At 48.4% G+C, this 15881-nt stretch overlaps 1 protein-coding gene across 1 annotated transcript; it reads right to left on the bottom strand.

Annotated features, from left to right (window-relative positions):
• Positions 1 to 2613: 2613 nt before the first annotated feature.
• KCNE3 (potassium voltage-gated channel subfamily E regulatory subunit 3) lies at positions 2614 to 15432 on the bottom strand. The gene is made up of 3 exons (XM_024255418.3): positions 14927 to 15432; positions 9511 to 9655; positions 2614 to 5154 (listed from the first exon to the last, which is right to left on the bottom strand). Exon 3 carries the CDS (start codon positions 5112 to 5114, stop codon positions 4803 to 4805), a length of 312 nt encoding a protein of 103 aa, XP_024111186.1. The 5' UTR covers positions 5115 to 5154; positions 9511 to 9655; positions 14927 to 15432; the 3' UTR covers positions 2614 to 4802.
• Positions 15433 to 15881: the final 449 nt, after the last annotated feature.

Here is a 15881-nt window from a genome sequence, read left to right on the forward strand (position 1 = left end):
CTAGTCTCCAACCAAGAGCACTCCTTTGCTTACCTTTCTTCCACTGCTCTATTCTGCAGTAGCTCACAGCTGCTCCCTTCCCCACAGCTGATGGGAACCTCCTCAAAACCCTCTTGTCCCTCTTCCCTGCCAGGGTGGCCCACAACCAATGACTGACTGCTTTGGGGATACAAAAGGCCAGCTGCCTTGCCTCAAAGGAGTGTAATTCTGCTGTGGGATTTATGCCCCCATATATAACAGTTCCCCGTGGATCAGGCCAAGGCTAGATGTGACTGAGACACACTTTGTATGGTACTTTCCCTTTCCTGTCTACTCCACTCTGTCCCTTGCAGGTTTTTCCTGAAAAATACTTCCCATCAATAAATGTCTGTCGGATGGCCAGGTGTGGTGGCTCACGTCTGTAATCTCAGCACTTTGGAAGGCTGAGGCGGGAGGACTGCTTGAGCTCAGGAGTTTGAGACCAGCCTGGGCAACACAGCGAGACCTCATCTCTACTAAAATAAAATAATAGCTGGATATGATGGAACACGCCTGTAGTCCTAGCTACTTGGGGAGCTGATGTGGGAGGATTGCTTGAGCCTGGGAAATCGAGGCTGCAGTGAACCCTGATTAGGCCACTGCACTCCAGCCTGAGCCACAGAGTGAGACCCTGTCTCAAAAAAAAAAAATTCTGTCTCAAGGTCTGTTTCTAGGAAACCCGACTTCAGGCCACTGGTGTCAGTACTCTGCCATCCTTTTCCCAAATCACTTTCTCATTCATCTCTGGAGACTGTTCAGATCCATGTTCTGGGCTGTGCGTACCATGGGACCTAAATTGGGCTGAAAGTACATGAAGGTGCTAGGTCAAAAACAACTGGGCTCTGTGGAAGTACTTGTAAGGAATACCTACTTACTACATAGGGTTGTTATGAGGGTTTTAAAAGCTAAATGAGTTCAAGTGTGTAAAACGCTTAGACCAATGCCTGGCATGGAGTAAATGCTCTTAAGTATTAGTGCAGGGATTTCTGGGATGTTTTTGTTTTCTTACGTATTCCAAGTGTGCCTAGGCGAATGCTTGGCACATAGTAGGCACTCAACAATACCTGTTGAATCCATGATTGGTTTTTGCTTTGAGGGCTTAAGGCGATGTGCCAAGATTTGGCCAGCAGAGGGCAGAACCTTTGAAGACAAAGCTCCTACAGGCTTTGACCTACAAGAGGTCGCAGGACAGGCTTCCAGACAACTGGGTTGGAAGGAGGGCTGTGTGAAGTGCCTATACCATAGGATATAGATATGGATATGGATATGGATATGGATATGGATATAGATATGGATATAGATATGGATATAGATATGGATATAGATATAGATATAGATATTTTTTGAGACGGAGTTTCACTCTCGTTGCCCAGGCTGGAGAGCAATGGTGCAATCTTGGCTCACTGAAACCTCTGCCTCCCGTGTTCAAGAGATTCTCTTGCCTCAGCCTCCCAAGTAGCTGGGATTACAGGCGTGCACCACCAAACCTGGCTAATTTTGTAGTTTTTTTAAGAAGAGATGGGGTTTCACCATGTTGGTCAGGCTGGCTCGAACTCCTGACCTCAAGTGATCTACCCTCCTCGGCCTCCCAAAGTGTGGGGATTACAGGCATGAGCCACTGCGCCTGGCCACCATAGGATATTAGAATGTTTAAATTTTACTCCCTTCAAATCCTAGAATTTTATTTAGTCCAACCTGGGTGTATGTAAGGAAACATAACAAGTTCTTAGTTTGTGAATTCAGACATATCCGTTGTTCCAGGCCCCGAGATCCCTGGAGTTGCCCTGGTGTCTGCAGCTCCTTCTTTAAACTTTAAGCTACCCCATACACCTCAGAAATTCCCTTTTGTACTTATGCTAATATACATCAGGTGCCTGTAACTCACAACCAAAATAATTTGTGTTATTTTATGATTATGCCCATGGAGTGTGAGGACTGTGTGAAGGGGAGCCTTCTCCACTGGGGACACTGAAGTCATGGAGTAGCCCCAGGAAGCCTGCTTCCTGCTGTCTCCCCAGCCTACCTGCCCTCTCCAGGAGGGAGCTCCCCAACATCTGCCTCCAAGCTTCCCTGATCTTGATCCCTTCATTCACTCTGCCCATTTAGCTCTGTCCTAGCTTTCAAAGCCCAGTTCAAGTTCTACCCCTCTCAAGTTCTACCATGGGACCCAAATTGGGCTGAAGGTACATGAAGGTGCTAGGGCAGAAACACCTCTGTGGAAGTACTTGTAAGGAATACTTACTTACTACATAGGGTTGTTATGAGGGTTTTAAAAGCTAAATGAGTTCAAGTGTCTGACTCCTAGTCAACTTCATTTCTCAAAATCCTTATGGCATTCATCACCTAACCATTCATTCTTACACCCAATTGCGTTCCATATTTTATTTGGAAGTTTGGGCTGGGTGGTGTCTAAAGTCCTATCCGCTGTAAATTTCTGAATCTGTTGTCTTCCCATATGTCACATCTCCTTTAAGGAAGTCTCCACCTTCTCCCTCAAGAAGAGATGAGGAAGGGCTTGAGCAACAGGGCTCCGCACAGGTTTGCAGAGCATCAACATAACTGCACATGGCAGCAAATGTGTTCCATGATCCTCCATTCAAGAACCCAAAGGCTTTTATTTTTATTTTTTCAAAATAGAAGTACCTTTTTTCCTTTTATTATACAAGTAACATACTTACAGTCAAGTCAGTGAAATATTACATAAATTTATCATGTGGAAAGGGAAAATCACCCATAACCCAATTCTTCAGAGATAACTGCTATCAAAATATTATTTCAGAGTTCTGCTATACACAGATATGCATGTTTCAATGGGTACTTCCAGGGACCACATGGAGATCCCTTAAGTTGAAACTGGACAAACAGAATAGTGGATGGTTCTAGCTGAGATCTGGGGTAGTTTCTGAATTTAGAAGTATTCACCAGCCACATTGCATGTATTAGCTGGAACCATATATGAAACTACGATACTCAGCTGTTTCTAACCTACAAACACAGCGATTACATATGGCTCAACTTAATGTATATGAAGCCTAGAATGTCAGAACTGATAGAGCCTTAGAGACTTCCAAGTCTATTTCATTAGGTTGAAGAGGAAAATGGATGAGAGAGAGAAGAGTCCAGCCTAAGATCATACATCACCTTAAGTGGTAGAATCAGGGCTGCTTCTCTTCCTACTGGACCATGTACCTGTCTCTCATACTCTGCTTCTTTTAATATAATATTTTAGGTGCGATATCAGTCTTTTTTGTTTGTTTGTTTGTTTTGAGACAGAGCCTTGCTCTGTTGCCCAGGCTGGAGTGCAGTGGTGTGATCTTGGCTTACTGCAACCTCCGCCTCCCGGGTTCAAACAATTCTCCTGCCTCAGCCTCCCAAGTAGCTGGGAATACGGGCACCCGCCACCAGGTCTGGCTAATTTTTGTATTTTTTTTAGTAGATGGAGTTTCACCATGTTGGCCAGGCTGGTCTCGAACTCCTGACCTCAGGTGATCTGCCCACCTTGGCAATATCAGTCTTTTAGAAGCAGATTCAACATGACATCAGAAAACTTCTCTCAGATAGTCGTGGTGGCTCACACCTGTAATCCCAGCACTTTGGGAGACCAAAATGGGCAGATAACTTGAGGCCAGGAGTTCGAGACCAGCCTGGGCAACATGGTGAAACCCTCTCTCTACTTAAATATATCTATATCTATATCTATCTATCTATCTATATATATATATAAAGTAGCTGGGTGTGGTGACAGGAACCTGTAATCCCAGCTACTCAGGTGGCTGAGGCAGGATAATTGCTTGAACCTGGGAGGTGGGGGTTGCAGTGAGCCAAGATTGGGTTGCTGCACCACAGCCTGGGTGACACAGGGAGACTGTCTCAAAAAAAAAAAAAAAAAAAAAGTTTCTCACATCACTCAATCAAAACTGAAAAGGCTGCTTGCTTTGGAGGTAGTTTAGTCCTGTTGCCTGGCAATGTGGTTGGGAAGTGCCCTGTGACTTGGTTCAAGAAGCATATGAACCATAGAGCTAACGAGGCCTAACATTCAGGGTCCTGACTCACATGAGCTCCTTCTTAAGGTCCTAGCAGGGGCCCTAGCAACATATTAATGTGGCAGTATATTTTTGTAATGTTTGCAAAAGTAAGATATTTTAGAATTCTTTTTCTTAAAGAGAGTCCCCAGAATTGTATGACTTCAGGCCTGGATCCACTCCTGTGTGGCACAGAGTTTTGAAAAGCACTAGGCAAGGAGGCCAGAGTTCCTGGGTTCCAATCATGGCACTACTCAGGCCCAAATGGGCAGCACAGCACTTGCCCTGCTTTCTTCATGGGAGTGGGGAGCAGGGTGGTGGTGGTAAATCATATCTGTGATATGGGATAATCATCACTGCTTCTCATGGCTGAAGATAACACATAAAAAATGTGTCCCCAGAGCATCTTCCTGTCTCATTTCCCTCTGCTACAACTTCTTCTCCGTTCTCCAATCCCCAGGCCCCCAATACTCCAGCCACTGAATCAGTTATTGGTCATTATCTGTTGCTACTTGTATATGTTTGTTCATGGGCTCCCACTGTTTATAAGGTCTATCTTTTCCTGGGAAAAAATCCTTATGCACAAGGCTTCGGTCTACCAGCCCCTCTTCTCCCACCCCGGTGACGACCTCCCTTAACCATGTTTCTTGTTGATCTTACAGACAGGGACACTGAGACCTGATGCAGTCCACAGCAGAGTTCTGGAGGCCCCAGACGTAATCCCCAGGTGTCTTGGTCTTCCACCATCCCAGCCCTCTCGTGTTAGATCATAGACACACGGTTCTTGATATACACATGATAGGGGTCACTACGCTTGTCCACTTTGCGGGAGCGGGTGTATCCCAGGATGAGGCTGCCCACAGTTACAGCAAATAGAAACATGACAAAGAGAATGTACATGTAGGAGTTGTCATCACGGCCAGGTAGGCTGGCCCGCCTCTCTTCAGTCTGGTTGTCTGGCCCCAGCCCTGGCCCTGGCCGGCAGAGCAAATTGCTGTGAAGAGTGGCATTTAGAGCCTTCAGCACGGCATGCAGGCTCTCGTACCAGGTCTCCGTTCCATTGGTAGTCTCCATAGCAACAGGGATTGAGGTGGGGGAAGACTCGGTAGAAGCTCTGGTGGCAAGAGAAAAGAGAGAGGGGATGGCTCTGTCACCTGCAGCTCAAATGACCTCCTCCCTTCAGATCCCAGGTAAAATCTTAGCATCATGGCTGATAAGGTTTGGCTGTGTCCCCACCCAAATCTCATCTGGAATCATAGCTCCCATAATCCCCATGTGTCATGGGAGGGACCCAGTAGGAGGTAACTGAATCATGGGGGTAGGTTTTTCCCATGCTGTTCTCATGATAGTGAATAAGTCTCACGAGATCTGATGGTTTTATGAAGGGCAGTTCCCCTGCACCTGCTCTCTTGCCTGACACCATGTAAGATGTGCCTTTGCTCCTCCTTCACCTTCTGCCGTGATTGTGAGGCCTACCCAGCCGTGTGGAACTGTGAGTCCATTAAACTTCTTTTTCTTTATAAACTACCCAGGCTCGGGTATTTCTTCATGGCAGTATGAAAATGGACTAATACAATAGCTTATTCTAGCTACTTGATTACATGTTTGTCTTCTCCATTAGGCCATACACTAAACAATAAAGGCAGGGCCTATATTTGTTTTACTCACTGCTATATGCAATCACTTATGACAGCATTCAATAAGTAAGTACTCAATAAATTGTACAACAAAGCCTTCCCCGACCATCAGAACCCATATTAATCTCTCCTTTCTTTGGATTCTATAAATCACTGAACTTTAGGTTAGAAGGACCTTAAGGATTATTTAATATAACTCTTGCCATTTTATACACAGGGAAACTGAGGCCTTGAGAGAATAAGTGGCTTGTCCATGATCACAGAATATTGGAGGCAGAGCCAAGACAGAAAGCCCTGCTCTTTGTGGCTACCTTAGAGCTGCTTCCACTTCCATGCTAGCTCTCAGCAGGACTGTGCAGCACCATTAGAAGACATTCATCACAACTCTCCTTCAGCACAGTTCTCTTTAGACTCCACAGACAGGTTGGGCACAGTGGCTCACGCCTGTAATCCCAGCAGTTTGGGAGGCTGAGGCGGGTGGATCACTTGAGGTCAGGAGTTGGAGACCAGCCTGGCAAACATGGTGAAACCCCGTCTCTACTAAAAATACAAAAATTAGCTGGGTGTGGTGGTGAGCGCTTGGTAATCTCAGCTACTTGGGAGGCTGAGGCAGGATAATCACTTGGACTCAGAAGGTGGAGGTTGCAGTGAGCCAAGATAGAGCCACTGCACTCCAGCCTGGGCCACAGAGTGTGACTTTGTCTCAAAAGAAAAAAAAAAAAAGACTCCACGGGCACCTTTCGGAAGACGCCTGGGGATGGTTTAAATTTCATCCTGCCTGGAGGCCAGAAGCTGGATCATTTGCCCTCTCAAGCATCCTGTGTCCCAAAGACTAGATATTCTTAGCTATTTGTAGAAATTCTGTTGGAAAGGAGGTGGTCAGAGAAATGGGAACAGGTTGGTAACCACTGCAGGCACTGGAGAAGAGAAGAACAGCTTGGGCCTGAGGGCGGGAGAGTGAAAGGAGTTCTCAGTCTGGCTTGGGATTTACCTGCCCACAAAAAGAAGACACAAGCACGCCAACTATCTTGTCTCCTGAAATAAAGTCATTATGTACCCGGCATATAGTAAGTGATTATAAATGTTCCTTTCCATTCTTCTCAGAGATCCTTAGTCTATAATATAGAAAACATCTTTTTTTTTTTTTTTGAGACAGTGTCTCGCTCTGTCGCCCAGGCTGCAGTGCAGTGGCGAAATCTCGGCTTACGGCAAGCTCCGCCTCCTGGGTTCACACCATTCTCCTCCCTCAGCCTCCCGAGTAGCTGGGACTACAGGTGCCCACCATCACGCCAGGCTAATTTTTTTGTATTTTTAGTAGAGACAGGGTTTCACCATGTTAGCCAGGATGGTCTCGATCTCCTGACTTTGTGATTCGCCCACCTCGACCTCCCAAAGTGCTGGGATTACAGGCGTGAGCCATCGCGCCCAGTCAGAAAGAACACCTTAAAACAGACTTGCATTCTTGTCTCTGAAAAACCATATGTCATTCCCTGTAAACAAGACCCCACACTCACTTCCTTTAGGAAGCCTCCATTCAGTGCTCCCCACCTCTCAGCCACACTACACCGCCTTTATCATCACAGCCTTCCCTTCCCCCCAGCACTTACATATAAGGCAATATGTGGCTGTCCTCTTGTTTTTGATAAGGATATCATCAGACCACATGCGTCTGGTCAGCAGGGCTATGTCTCTTCCCCCAAGCTGGAGGACTACCCTGAGACTCGGTGTTCTCCTTTCCCAGGGCACTACCCTGAGACTGGCTGGGTATTCCCTTTTTCTAGATTGGCTGGGTGCTCTCCTTCTCTCAATAGTTTCTAGTAGAGATGTTCACTTTAAGGAATTCTCTATGGGCCAAGCATTCAGTCCATCATATGGGTAGAACTGTTAACAAACTAAAGTTAACTAATGTGACTATTAACCATAAGATCTCTTCCCTGGAAAAGATGATCATTCTGACCATGATAAATATTCATCAATGGCTCTATGAACACAATCAGCCAGGACTGGGCAGCATTTTATGCAAGGCCTTTGGGGCCCTCTGCCATCTAGTACTTGTGCTGTCTTGTCTGGATGGAGGAGGGGAAAAGAACAAGAGCTCACTGAGTTAAGATCCAGGAGATATACGTTCTCATCTACTACCCCATGTGTCAGGCAAGAACTCTGTGGCTGCTGCTTCCCTCGTGTGGGCCAATAGCAAGTAGGAGCAGCATGATGAAATAAATAACTCAAAAAATCATCCAGATAGTTATCACCAATATGGGCCACACCCTGTGATGGGAGTTCGGGGTGGCTCAGATCCAGTGCCTTCGCCCAGGGGCTCTGATACAATGCAGGGGACAAGCAAGGAGCTACTAAGGCTGAAAGGAGTAAGTGATGGATACTGATCAGGGCTCAGAGAGTGTCCACAGTGATGGAGGCATTTGAGTGGGACCTTGAAGGGTTTTTAAAAGGCAGAGAAGATGAAGGAAACATGAGCAAAGGCAGAATAAGAAAGTGTGTAAATGTTTAGAAGAATGGAAAGTAGCATAAAGAGGTTGGAGTATAAGATGTGTGGAAGAATAGCGTAGGATGTGGGACAGGAGAGAGAGGATCCAGATCATGGGGGGCCTTGAGTGCCATGCTGTAGAGTTGGAACTTTACTCTGTAGCTAGGGAAAAGCCATGGAATGGTATTTTAAAAGAAGATAAAATGGTCAGATCTGTGCCTGGAAAGGATATGCTGGCTGTCATGTGGACTGGAGGGAGCTGGAATTGAGGCAGTGAGCCCAGCTACAAGAGTCTTGAAATAGTTTAGTGTAAGATGCTGAGTCATGAGTTGGGGCAGAGAGGATAACAAAGTGTGGAAGTGGGGGTAGAGACAGTTGTGAGACCTGAGGAGGAAATGGCTAAGTGAGGGTTGAAGGAGGAAGGGGCCTCAGGCAATTTCATAGGTAGACAACAAACAGTGTAAGTGTCTTGAGGAGCCTACTCTGAAGGAAATAAGTTCCTTTCCCTGGTTGGGCTTTGGTTTCCTCATCTACCAAAAGAGATTATCATGGAGTTGTTGTATGGTGGGTATAGAGTTTCAGTTTTACAAGATGAAGAGATTCTGGGGATCTGCTGCACAACAAGGTGAATCTAGTTAACACTACTGAGTGTACACTCAAGAATGACTAAGGTGGTACCTTTTTATGTTGTGTGTGTGTGTGTGTGTGTGTGTGTGTGTGTGTTTTAAGCACAATTTTAAAAAATAGGCCAGGTGCAGTGGCTCACTCCTTTAATCCCGGTACTTTGGGAGGTGAGGCAGGTGGGTCACCTGAGGTCAGGAGTTCGAGACCAGCCTGGCCAACATGGAGAAACCCCCATCTCACTAAAAATACAAAAATTAGCCAGGCACACGCCTGTAATCCCAGCTGCTCAGGAGGCTGAGGCAGGAGAACCGCTTGAACTCAGGAGGTGGAAGTTGCAGTGAGCCGAGATCACGTCACTGCACTCCAGCCTGGGCAGCAAAGCAAGACCTCTGTCTCAAAAAAAAAAAAAAAAAAACACCCACAAAGAAAGATGATCATCCTTTCCCTCCTCCTTCAAGGCTTGCTATGAGCATATACTTGTATTATGTAGAAGAGGATTAAAAACTTTTTTTTATTTTCAAGAAGCAAATATGTACACATAGGTTTTTAAAAAAAAAAAAAAAAAAAAAGAATGGATGCAGCACATACAGTGAAGGTGAAAGCTCCTAGTCGTCCCAAGCGCCATCCCAGGGCAGGGCAGTTACCATTCAGTTTTCTTAGGTATCATTGGAAAGGGGTTTTAACTGACAGGGAGAGGGAGGGAAATCTCAATCTGAAGACTCACCAGACCGCTGGCAAATCCGCTGGCTCTCAGTTTCAGGAGTCTCTTTGTGGACACAGTAAGACTCCTCCACCCCCGAGCCTCTTCAGAATGTCTCTGGACACATCTGGGATCTCAGTATTGACTTCGGAGCTGGGAAAGCCCAGAGCTAGAAAGCAGGAGAGAAGGCAGAAAAGGAAGGAACCAGACACAAAGCACAAACTTCAGAACCAGGGGGGATTGCCCAAGGCCAGGCCCCAAGGTTTGTGCAACAGTCCTGCTGTGGGCTCTGACCCCCTTCCACAGCCCCTCCCCTTCCTGCAGCAGCTGGGTCAGGCCAGCCTAGGGTTGCAGTTAAAGGAACTGTGCAGTGACCAAAGGGCCTCTGATTGCTGTCCCGCACCTCCAGACTTACAGTGTCTTCACTGGGTGACTTCATGAGAAACCTGTTTAACATGTGGACTCCCACTCAGGGACCAGCTGATGGTGCAGCCTAAAACATTCCCTTTCCTAAGAGTTACCTTAGCAAGGTCCTTTTCGAATCCCAAGGGAATTGACATGAGTGGGAGAATGCCCTGGCAGCTGGGTTGATATTTTACATAGGAACAAATGATGTGTTACCACCCAATCTATTCAGATAGACAGGATATGAACATGGCCACAGAATGAACACTTTCTGTAGCACAGCTTTGTTGTGAAAATTAAAGAACATCATGTAGCGCCTGGCACTAGACACGCACAGACGGTGGTTGTTTTTTGTAGAGCAAGCTGGAAGGGTCTTCAGAGCCCATCTAGGCTATATGCCCTCACTTTACGGTGAAGGAAATGGAAACCCAGGGAGTTGTCCCAGCTCAGCTGCTCCTTGTGTGACTTTAGACATAAGACTTCCCTTTTCTGGACCTCAGCTTCTGTCTGCATCTGTAAAATGAAGGGGTCCCAGTTGGTTCTAACGTCCTGTGATGATACGAATCATGAAACCATGCTGTGAGACCATGGGAAGTTGGAGAGGCTGATGGGAGAGGCATTTTGGGGGCTTTCTAGAGCTTCTCAAATCCCAAGATAGAGAAGGCTGTGGACCTTTTCCTCACAGGTTAAGATGCTTCCGAGCCCTGGGACTGACTTACATCTAATATCCCAGCCAAGCCAAACTGAGGGATTTGCTCATTTTTCCTCTTCACAGCTCACCTGCCAGGATGATCTAGCCTGAGGAGGAGATAGACTCTGCAGAAGGTGGGGGAAGGGGAGAGCGTGGAGGGTAGGGTGGGCTTTGAGGCAGGGTTCCATGAGGGGAATAAAGATTCATGAGACCTCTCATGCCTCAGGGCCTCTCTGGATAGACTAGGATGTTGTGATTCTGATAGGAGGAGGAAAGAGGCCATAGTTCCACATCTCTAGGTGCTGGGTTTGTATGGGAGGGAGGGATTGGGTGCAAGGGCCTCCTGTCTGAGTTAGGAGAGGCAGAAAGCTGATGAAGGCACAGGTTGGTTCTCTAAGGGGCTCTGAGGCTGCCTCTGGGGCTCAAGCTGGGGACTGGCAGTCAGCAACAGGGGAGTTTTGCCCCTCTTTCTGAGCTCCTTGGCTTCCCTGTCCAGGAGAGTCCCTGATTACCAAGATCCTTGGATGGGGGAGACAGAACTCCTGCCCTGGAGAGGTCTTGCCTTGAAGTAGAAGATAGGCCAGTGAGGAAGGAAGGTGAGCAGACGGCCAAGCTGAGAGGGACTTTAAGGATCATCTAGAATCTAGATTCCAGGCCAACCCCTCCATTTCATAGATGAGGAAACTGAGACTCAGACGGGAGAAGGGACTAGTCCAAAATGACATGGCCCATAAATGGCAGCACTCAGACAAGAACCCAGGTGTTTGGGGTACTGTTCAGGTGCTCTTTCCACTACAAATGGCAGTGTTTCCTCACACCTAAGCTTCACATCACACCAGACACAGCCTGTTAGTGTCATGGGGCATCATCTCCTCTAACTTCGTTACTATGGCCTTTTCATGCAGCATAGATTCTCGCCAATCTTAGTCAATGATCCAATGAGATGGAGGCTGGTAAGCTTGGGAGGAGGAGTTAGCCTTCGTTTATGCTCTCATCTCCCATGCACCCCACTGCTCCAGACCTACTCCTGATTCCCCAGATGAGCCAGGTTCACTCTCTGTTCCTGCTATTTCCCACACATTAACAGGTTCTCACAAAATGCACTTGCCTGGCACTTGTCCAACCCCTAACTTGGAAGTTGGGGAATAAAGCTGTGATCTGAGGGATGAACTGGGGATCTTAGTGGGGTTTTCGTTCACGTTGCTCTGGGGAAAAGTGAAACTCTACCCTTGGGTCTTTCTTTCCCATTGCTCCGTTTCAGCTACTCTTTCAGAATGAGCATCTTCAGTGTCTGGAAATGAAGTACAGAGAGGCAGGTAGAAAAAGTCACATAAAGCAGGTAGGTGATCCAAAGACAGTTCCTGGGGTACACAGTTTTACCACTGTCTCCTCGGTGGTCTTACCACTCCTGTGGATTGGAGAGCTGGTGGAGTGGGAGAGGAGTTGAAGGAGTAGCCCTTAGCATCCAGTTGGAAGGACGAAGGAATAGAATCTGAGCTGGAAGAGATCTTCATGATCATGTTGTTGGTGCAACCCCCTCATTCAACCAGTGGGAAAATAGACTCTCCTCCCCATGGGAATCACCTGCTTAAGGTCTCACAGTCCAGTAGTGGCAGAGTTGGAGCCAGAAACCAAGTATCTTGACTTCCCCTCCACAGACCTTTCCACTATAAGTTGCCTTCTGCCAGTAGGGCAGACTCTAAACTCTTCTGATTACCACTGAAGCTCCTTGAAATGTGACTCTGACACTGGCCTCATCTCCTCACAGCTCTTCTCAGTGGCCTGCACCCACGACGCAGAACTACAGGCCACTCTCCAAATATTCCTTGCACTTGCACATCTCTTGCCTTTGCTCATGCTGTTTTCTTAAACAAGAATGCCCTTCCTCTTTTTACCCGCCTGGCAAACTCCTACTCATCCTTCAAGACCCAGCTCCAATTCATCTCTGTAGACCTTCTCCTGGGACTCCTCCTCCCTCACTCCCTAGCCAGTTAGTCTCTCCCTCTTGTTTTTTCCCAAAAGTGCTTTGCACGAAGCCTTATTAGAGCACTATACTGTACTGAAACTGTGTGTGTGTGTATGTGTGTGTGTAACTGTGTGCTTTGAGGTAAGAGGGCAGGGTCCTGTGCCTCATACATTTCTTTATTTCCCAGCCCTGATACCTAGCAGGCATTCAAGAATAAATGAATCAATGCCTCTTCTCTAAGAACATTCCCCCGCTCTGGCACATGCATATACATTCATGAAAACAGCTTACAATATTTAAAAAGCAACCTCCAGGGCAGGGCAAAACAGATTTCATTTGGTCTGGGGAAGGGATGGCTCAAAGAAAAGAAGCCATCTCAGTCAGGTGGGGTGAGTCAGAGGAGGAGGAATTCTAAGCCTTCTTTGGAAGCCCAGATGCTCCCTGCACCTGGACCCCATTCAATCCAAAGGGCAAACATTCTTGGCCTCAAAACACCAGCAATGGCTTTGCAACCCTCTTCCCTGTGTACCTACCCAGGGTGTGGCCACATACACCCACCCACTGCACACACACACACAGTCCAACTCCCCAGTCCCTCAGCTTGTGATCTTGCCGTTCAAGTGTTCCTTTCATGATTCTAATCTTGGCTGTATGCTTGGCTCTGTGTCCTTGAGCACTGCGTTTACTTCCTTTGAACCTCATCTATAACATGGGGATAATGATCCCTGCCCTGCCTACCACACATGAGAACTAGAGGAGACAAGAGATGGGAAAGTTTTAGAAATTGCAAACATACAAGATAATTATCAGGCAGCCTGGTCACACTGTTGCCTTTTCTGTCTCCACATCTTTCCTTTCCCCCCATATTACCAAGAACAGCCATCTCTGTGCCTCCTTTCCCACCCCAGGTCTCCTAGCCTCGGAAGCAGCCAGGAGGTTCTTATTATTCTTCTTGATTCCCGGGAACCTCACCTTCTCCAGAAGCCTTCCTTGTTTCCTACCCTCTCTGATCATTCCCGTAGTCCCTTATCATTGAAGGGTACCATTCTGTAGTCCTGTAGCTGGTGGAGAACACATCAGAGGGGGAATCAGGAGACCTGGGTTCCTGCCCCTACTAGGCCAACATGTCTAGCCGTGCGTTTTGGTTAAGTAACTTTATCACTCTAGGTCTATATCCCTCTAGGCCTCATTTTCCTCATCAATAAGGTGGAGTTTCTTGTCTTGCTTCCCTCTTAGAAGGTATTTTGAGCACTCGCACATTAAGTTTATGGACGTGCTTTGAGACGTATAGACTGAGTGAGGGATGGAGAAGGTGATGGTTGTCATCTCAAGGAGTCAAGAAAATCTGAAAGCAGTTTCTAGGCCCCCAGCATGGGTCTTCCTCCATCAGGAACAGACAAAGTGGACGGACGCAAGGAAATAAGGAGGAGCTCACACGTTTACAACATGCCTTTGTAGGTGAAGTGGAGAGAGCCCTGGGCTAGGACTGAGGAAACTTGGGTTCTAATTCTGTTTGGTCTCTGTTGTAACCTTAGGTAAATCATCTCCCCTGGGGCATCAGTTTCCCTATATGCAAATTGGTGGAGAGTCAGGAGACGATTTTAGGAGGGGATACTCTGGTGGGCTTTCACGCAAGGACTAAACTCATTTATTTTCGAGATAAGAGACTCCGAGGTCCAATCCCCCTTTCCCCTTCTGTCCCATGGGGTATGCAGGCAACAGGAGCAGGAGGCCCGTTTTACAAATGGTGACCCAGGAAAAGCGAGCACAAGGCGCAGTGCTGAGGGATGACTGCCCGGGTTTACGCAGCCTGTAAACTAGAACTTAAGTCTCCCGACTCCCAGCCTCGACCTATGTTACTGGCAGCAGAAGATGCTTTTGGGAGTCACCAGGTTTCCCGGGACTAGGTCAGACAGGGTGAAGGACACAGTGAGGTGTAGAGGGAATGGGCAAGTCAGCTCCGCAGAGCCGGTGGCTCCGGCCAAATGAGACTGTGCTGGTTCCTGAAGTGTCGTTTCTGCGTGTGCACTGGCTGCCAGCTGCAAGTGTTCGCTTGCACGTCTGTGGGTGTGGAGGAACTTTTCTTGTGGCCGTCTTGAGGGCTGGGAGTAACGGCGCAAGTCCCCACGGTTTCCAGACGGGGCGCGCACAGCCCAGCTGCCTACTCCCACATGCTGCTCCACGATCACTGCGCTCGGGAGGATCGGGGAGGATCCGGGAGGACTGGCTTGGTATTTGCAGCGCCCACCCCTCCCCCACTACCCTCGGTTCCACAGTCTCACGGAAAGCGCGCCGTGGCCCTTGGAAGGGAGGCGGGAAGACCCCTCATTTCCACCCCAGGCCGCAGCTCAGCCTTCCCAGCTGGGTGGGTGCCTTACCTGCCTCTCAGCAAGGCTCCGGGGCGCCCGTTTGCTCGCTGGACACAGCTCCCTCTGACCGAGGGTGGCCCAAGCGCTGCGACCCTGTGCATTCCACCAGCCCCGTTCCACTCCGCGGATGCCCAGCACCGCCCAGCGCGCTCTCTGGCTCTGGGCTCGCACCCGCGCTCGGCTCCCTTTTCCCTTCCCCGGGCGTCTCCTCCCCCTGCCCCGCCCGGGCTCCAGCACACCCACTTCTCCCCGGGCTGGCCTGGAGTGCCTCCGCCCAGCTCCTTGGCCTCCCCCGGGTGTGGGCTCCGACCCTTCCGTCCCCTGCAGCGCCTGCTTCCTGGACCAGAGACCGAAAGCCTCTCGCTCCGCTGGGCCTCAGCAAGCCCAGCATGAGGCCGATCTCCAGGAGTCGGTTTTGCTCCAGTGTGGCTGTGTGGTGGTGGGCGAGTCGCTGCCCCTCACTGGGCCTTGGTCTCGCTGTAAAGTTGGTACAGTTCCTCCATACATTCTTCACAGGCTTATGGTTGGGGTCAGATGAGACCTTTGAGTCCAAAGTATTAAAACCAAAGGGTCAACAGCAAAATAATATGATTCTTACACAAACTCTTTTCCACACAGGACGCAGAGGCCCAGTTGGAGAAGGGATTTGCCCAGGTAGCAGAGCCCAGACCCAAAATCCGCTACACACCCCTCTGTCTCTGAGTAGCACCAGCAAATGTTTCCTCCACCAAGCCTCAAAAGTTCCTGACAGTGCCTGACCAACTTGTGTTCAGCCATACCTTACTCATCTCTGTCCCAGAACAGTTTATTTTCCCACCACCATGCGCTCACTCAAACTGTTGTTTCCTTGCTGGTGACATTGCAGGCTTCAGAGAACTGGGGCAGCCAGGGGCAGCCAGGGGCAGCTGGGGAATAAGAACGAAGAGGCTAGTGGCAAAGGAAGGGACAGTTGCAGAGAATTTCT

Source organism: Pongo abelii, chromosome 9, assembly GCF_028885655.2.
Source record: "Pongo abelii isolate AG06213 chromosome 9, NHGRI_mPonAbe1-v2.0_pri, whole genome shotgun sequence".
Classification (NCBI taxonomy): Eukaryota; Metazoa; Chordata; class Mammalia; order Primates; family Hominidae; genus Pongo; species Pongo abelii.

What these genes read in the sequence shown, in the direction of transcription:
- KCNE3 (XM_024255418.3), bottom strand. Translation starts at nt 5,114, where the DNA reads ATGGAGACTACCAATGGAACGGAGACCTGGTACGAGAGCCTGCATGCC.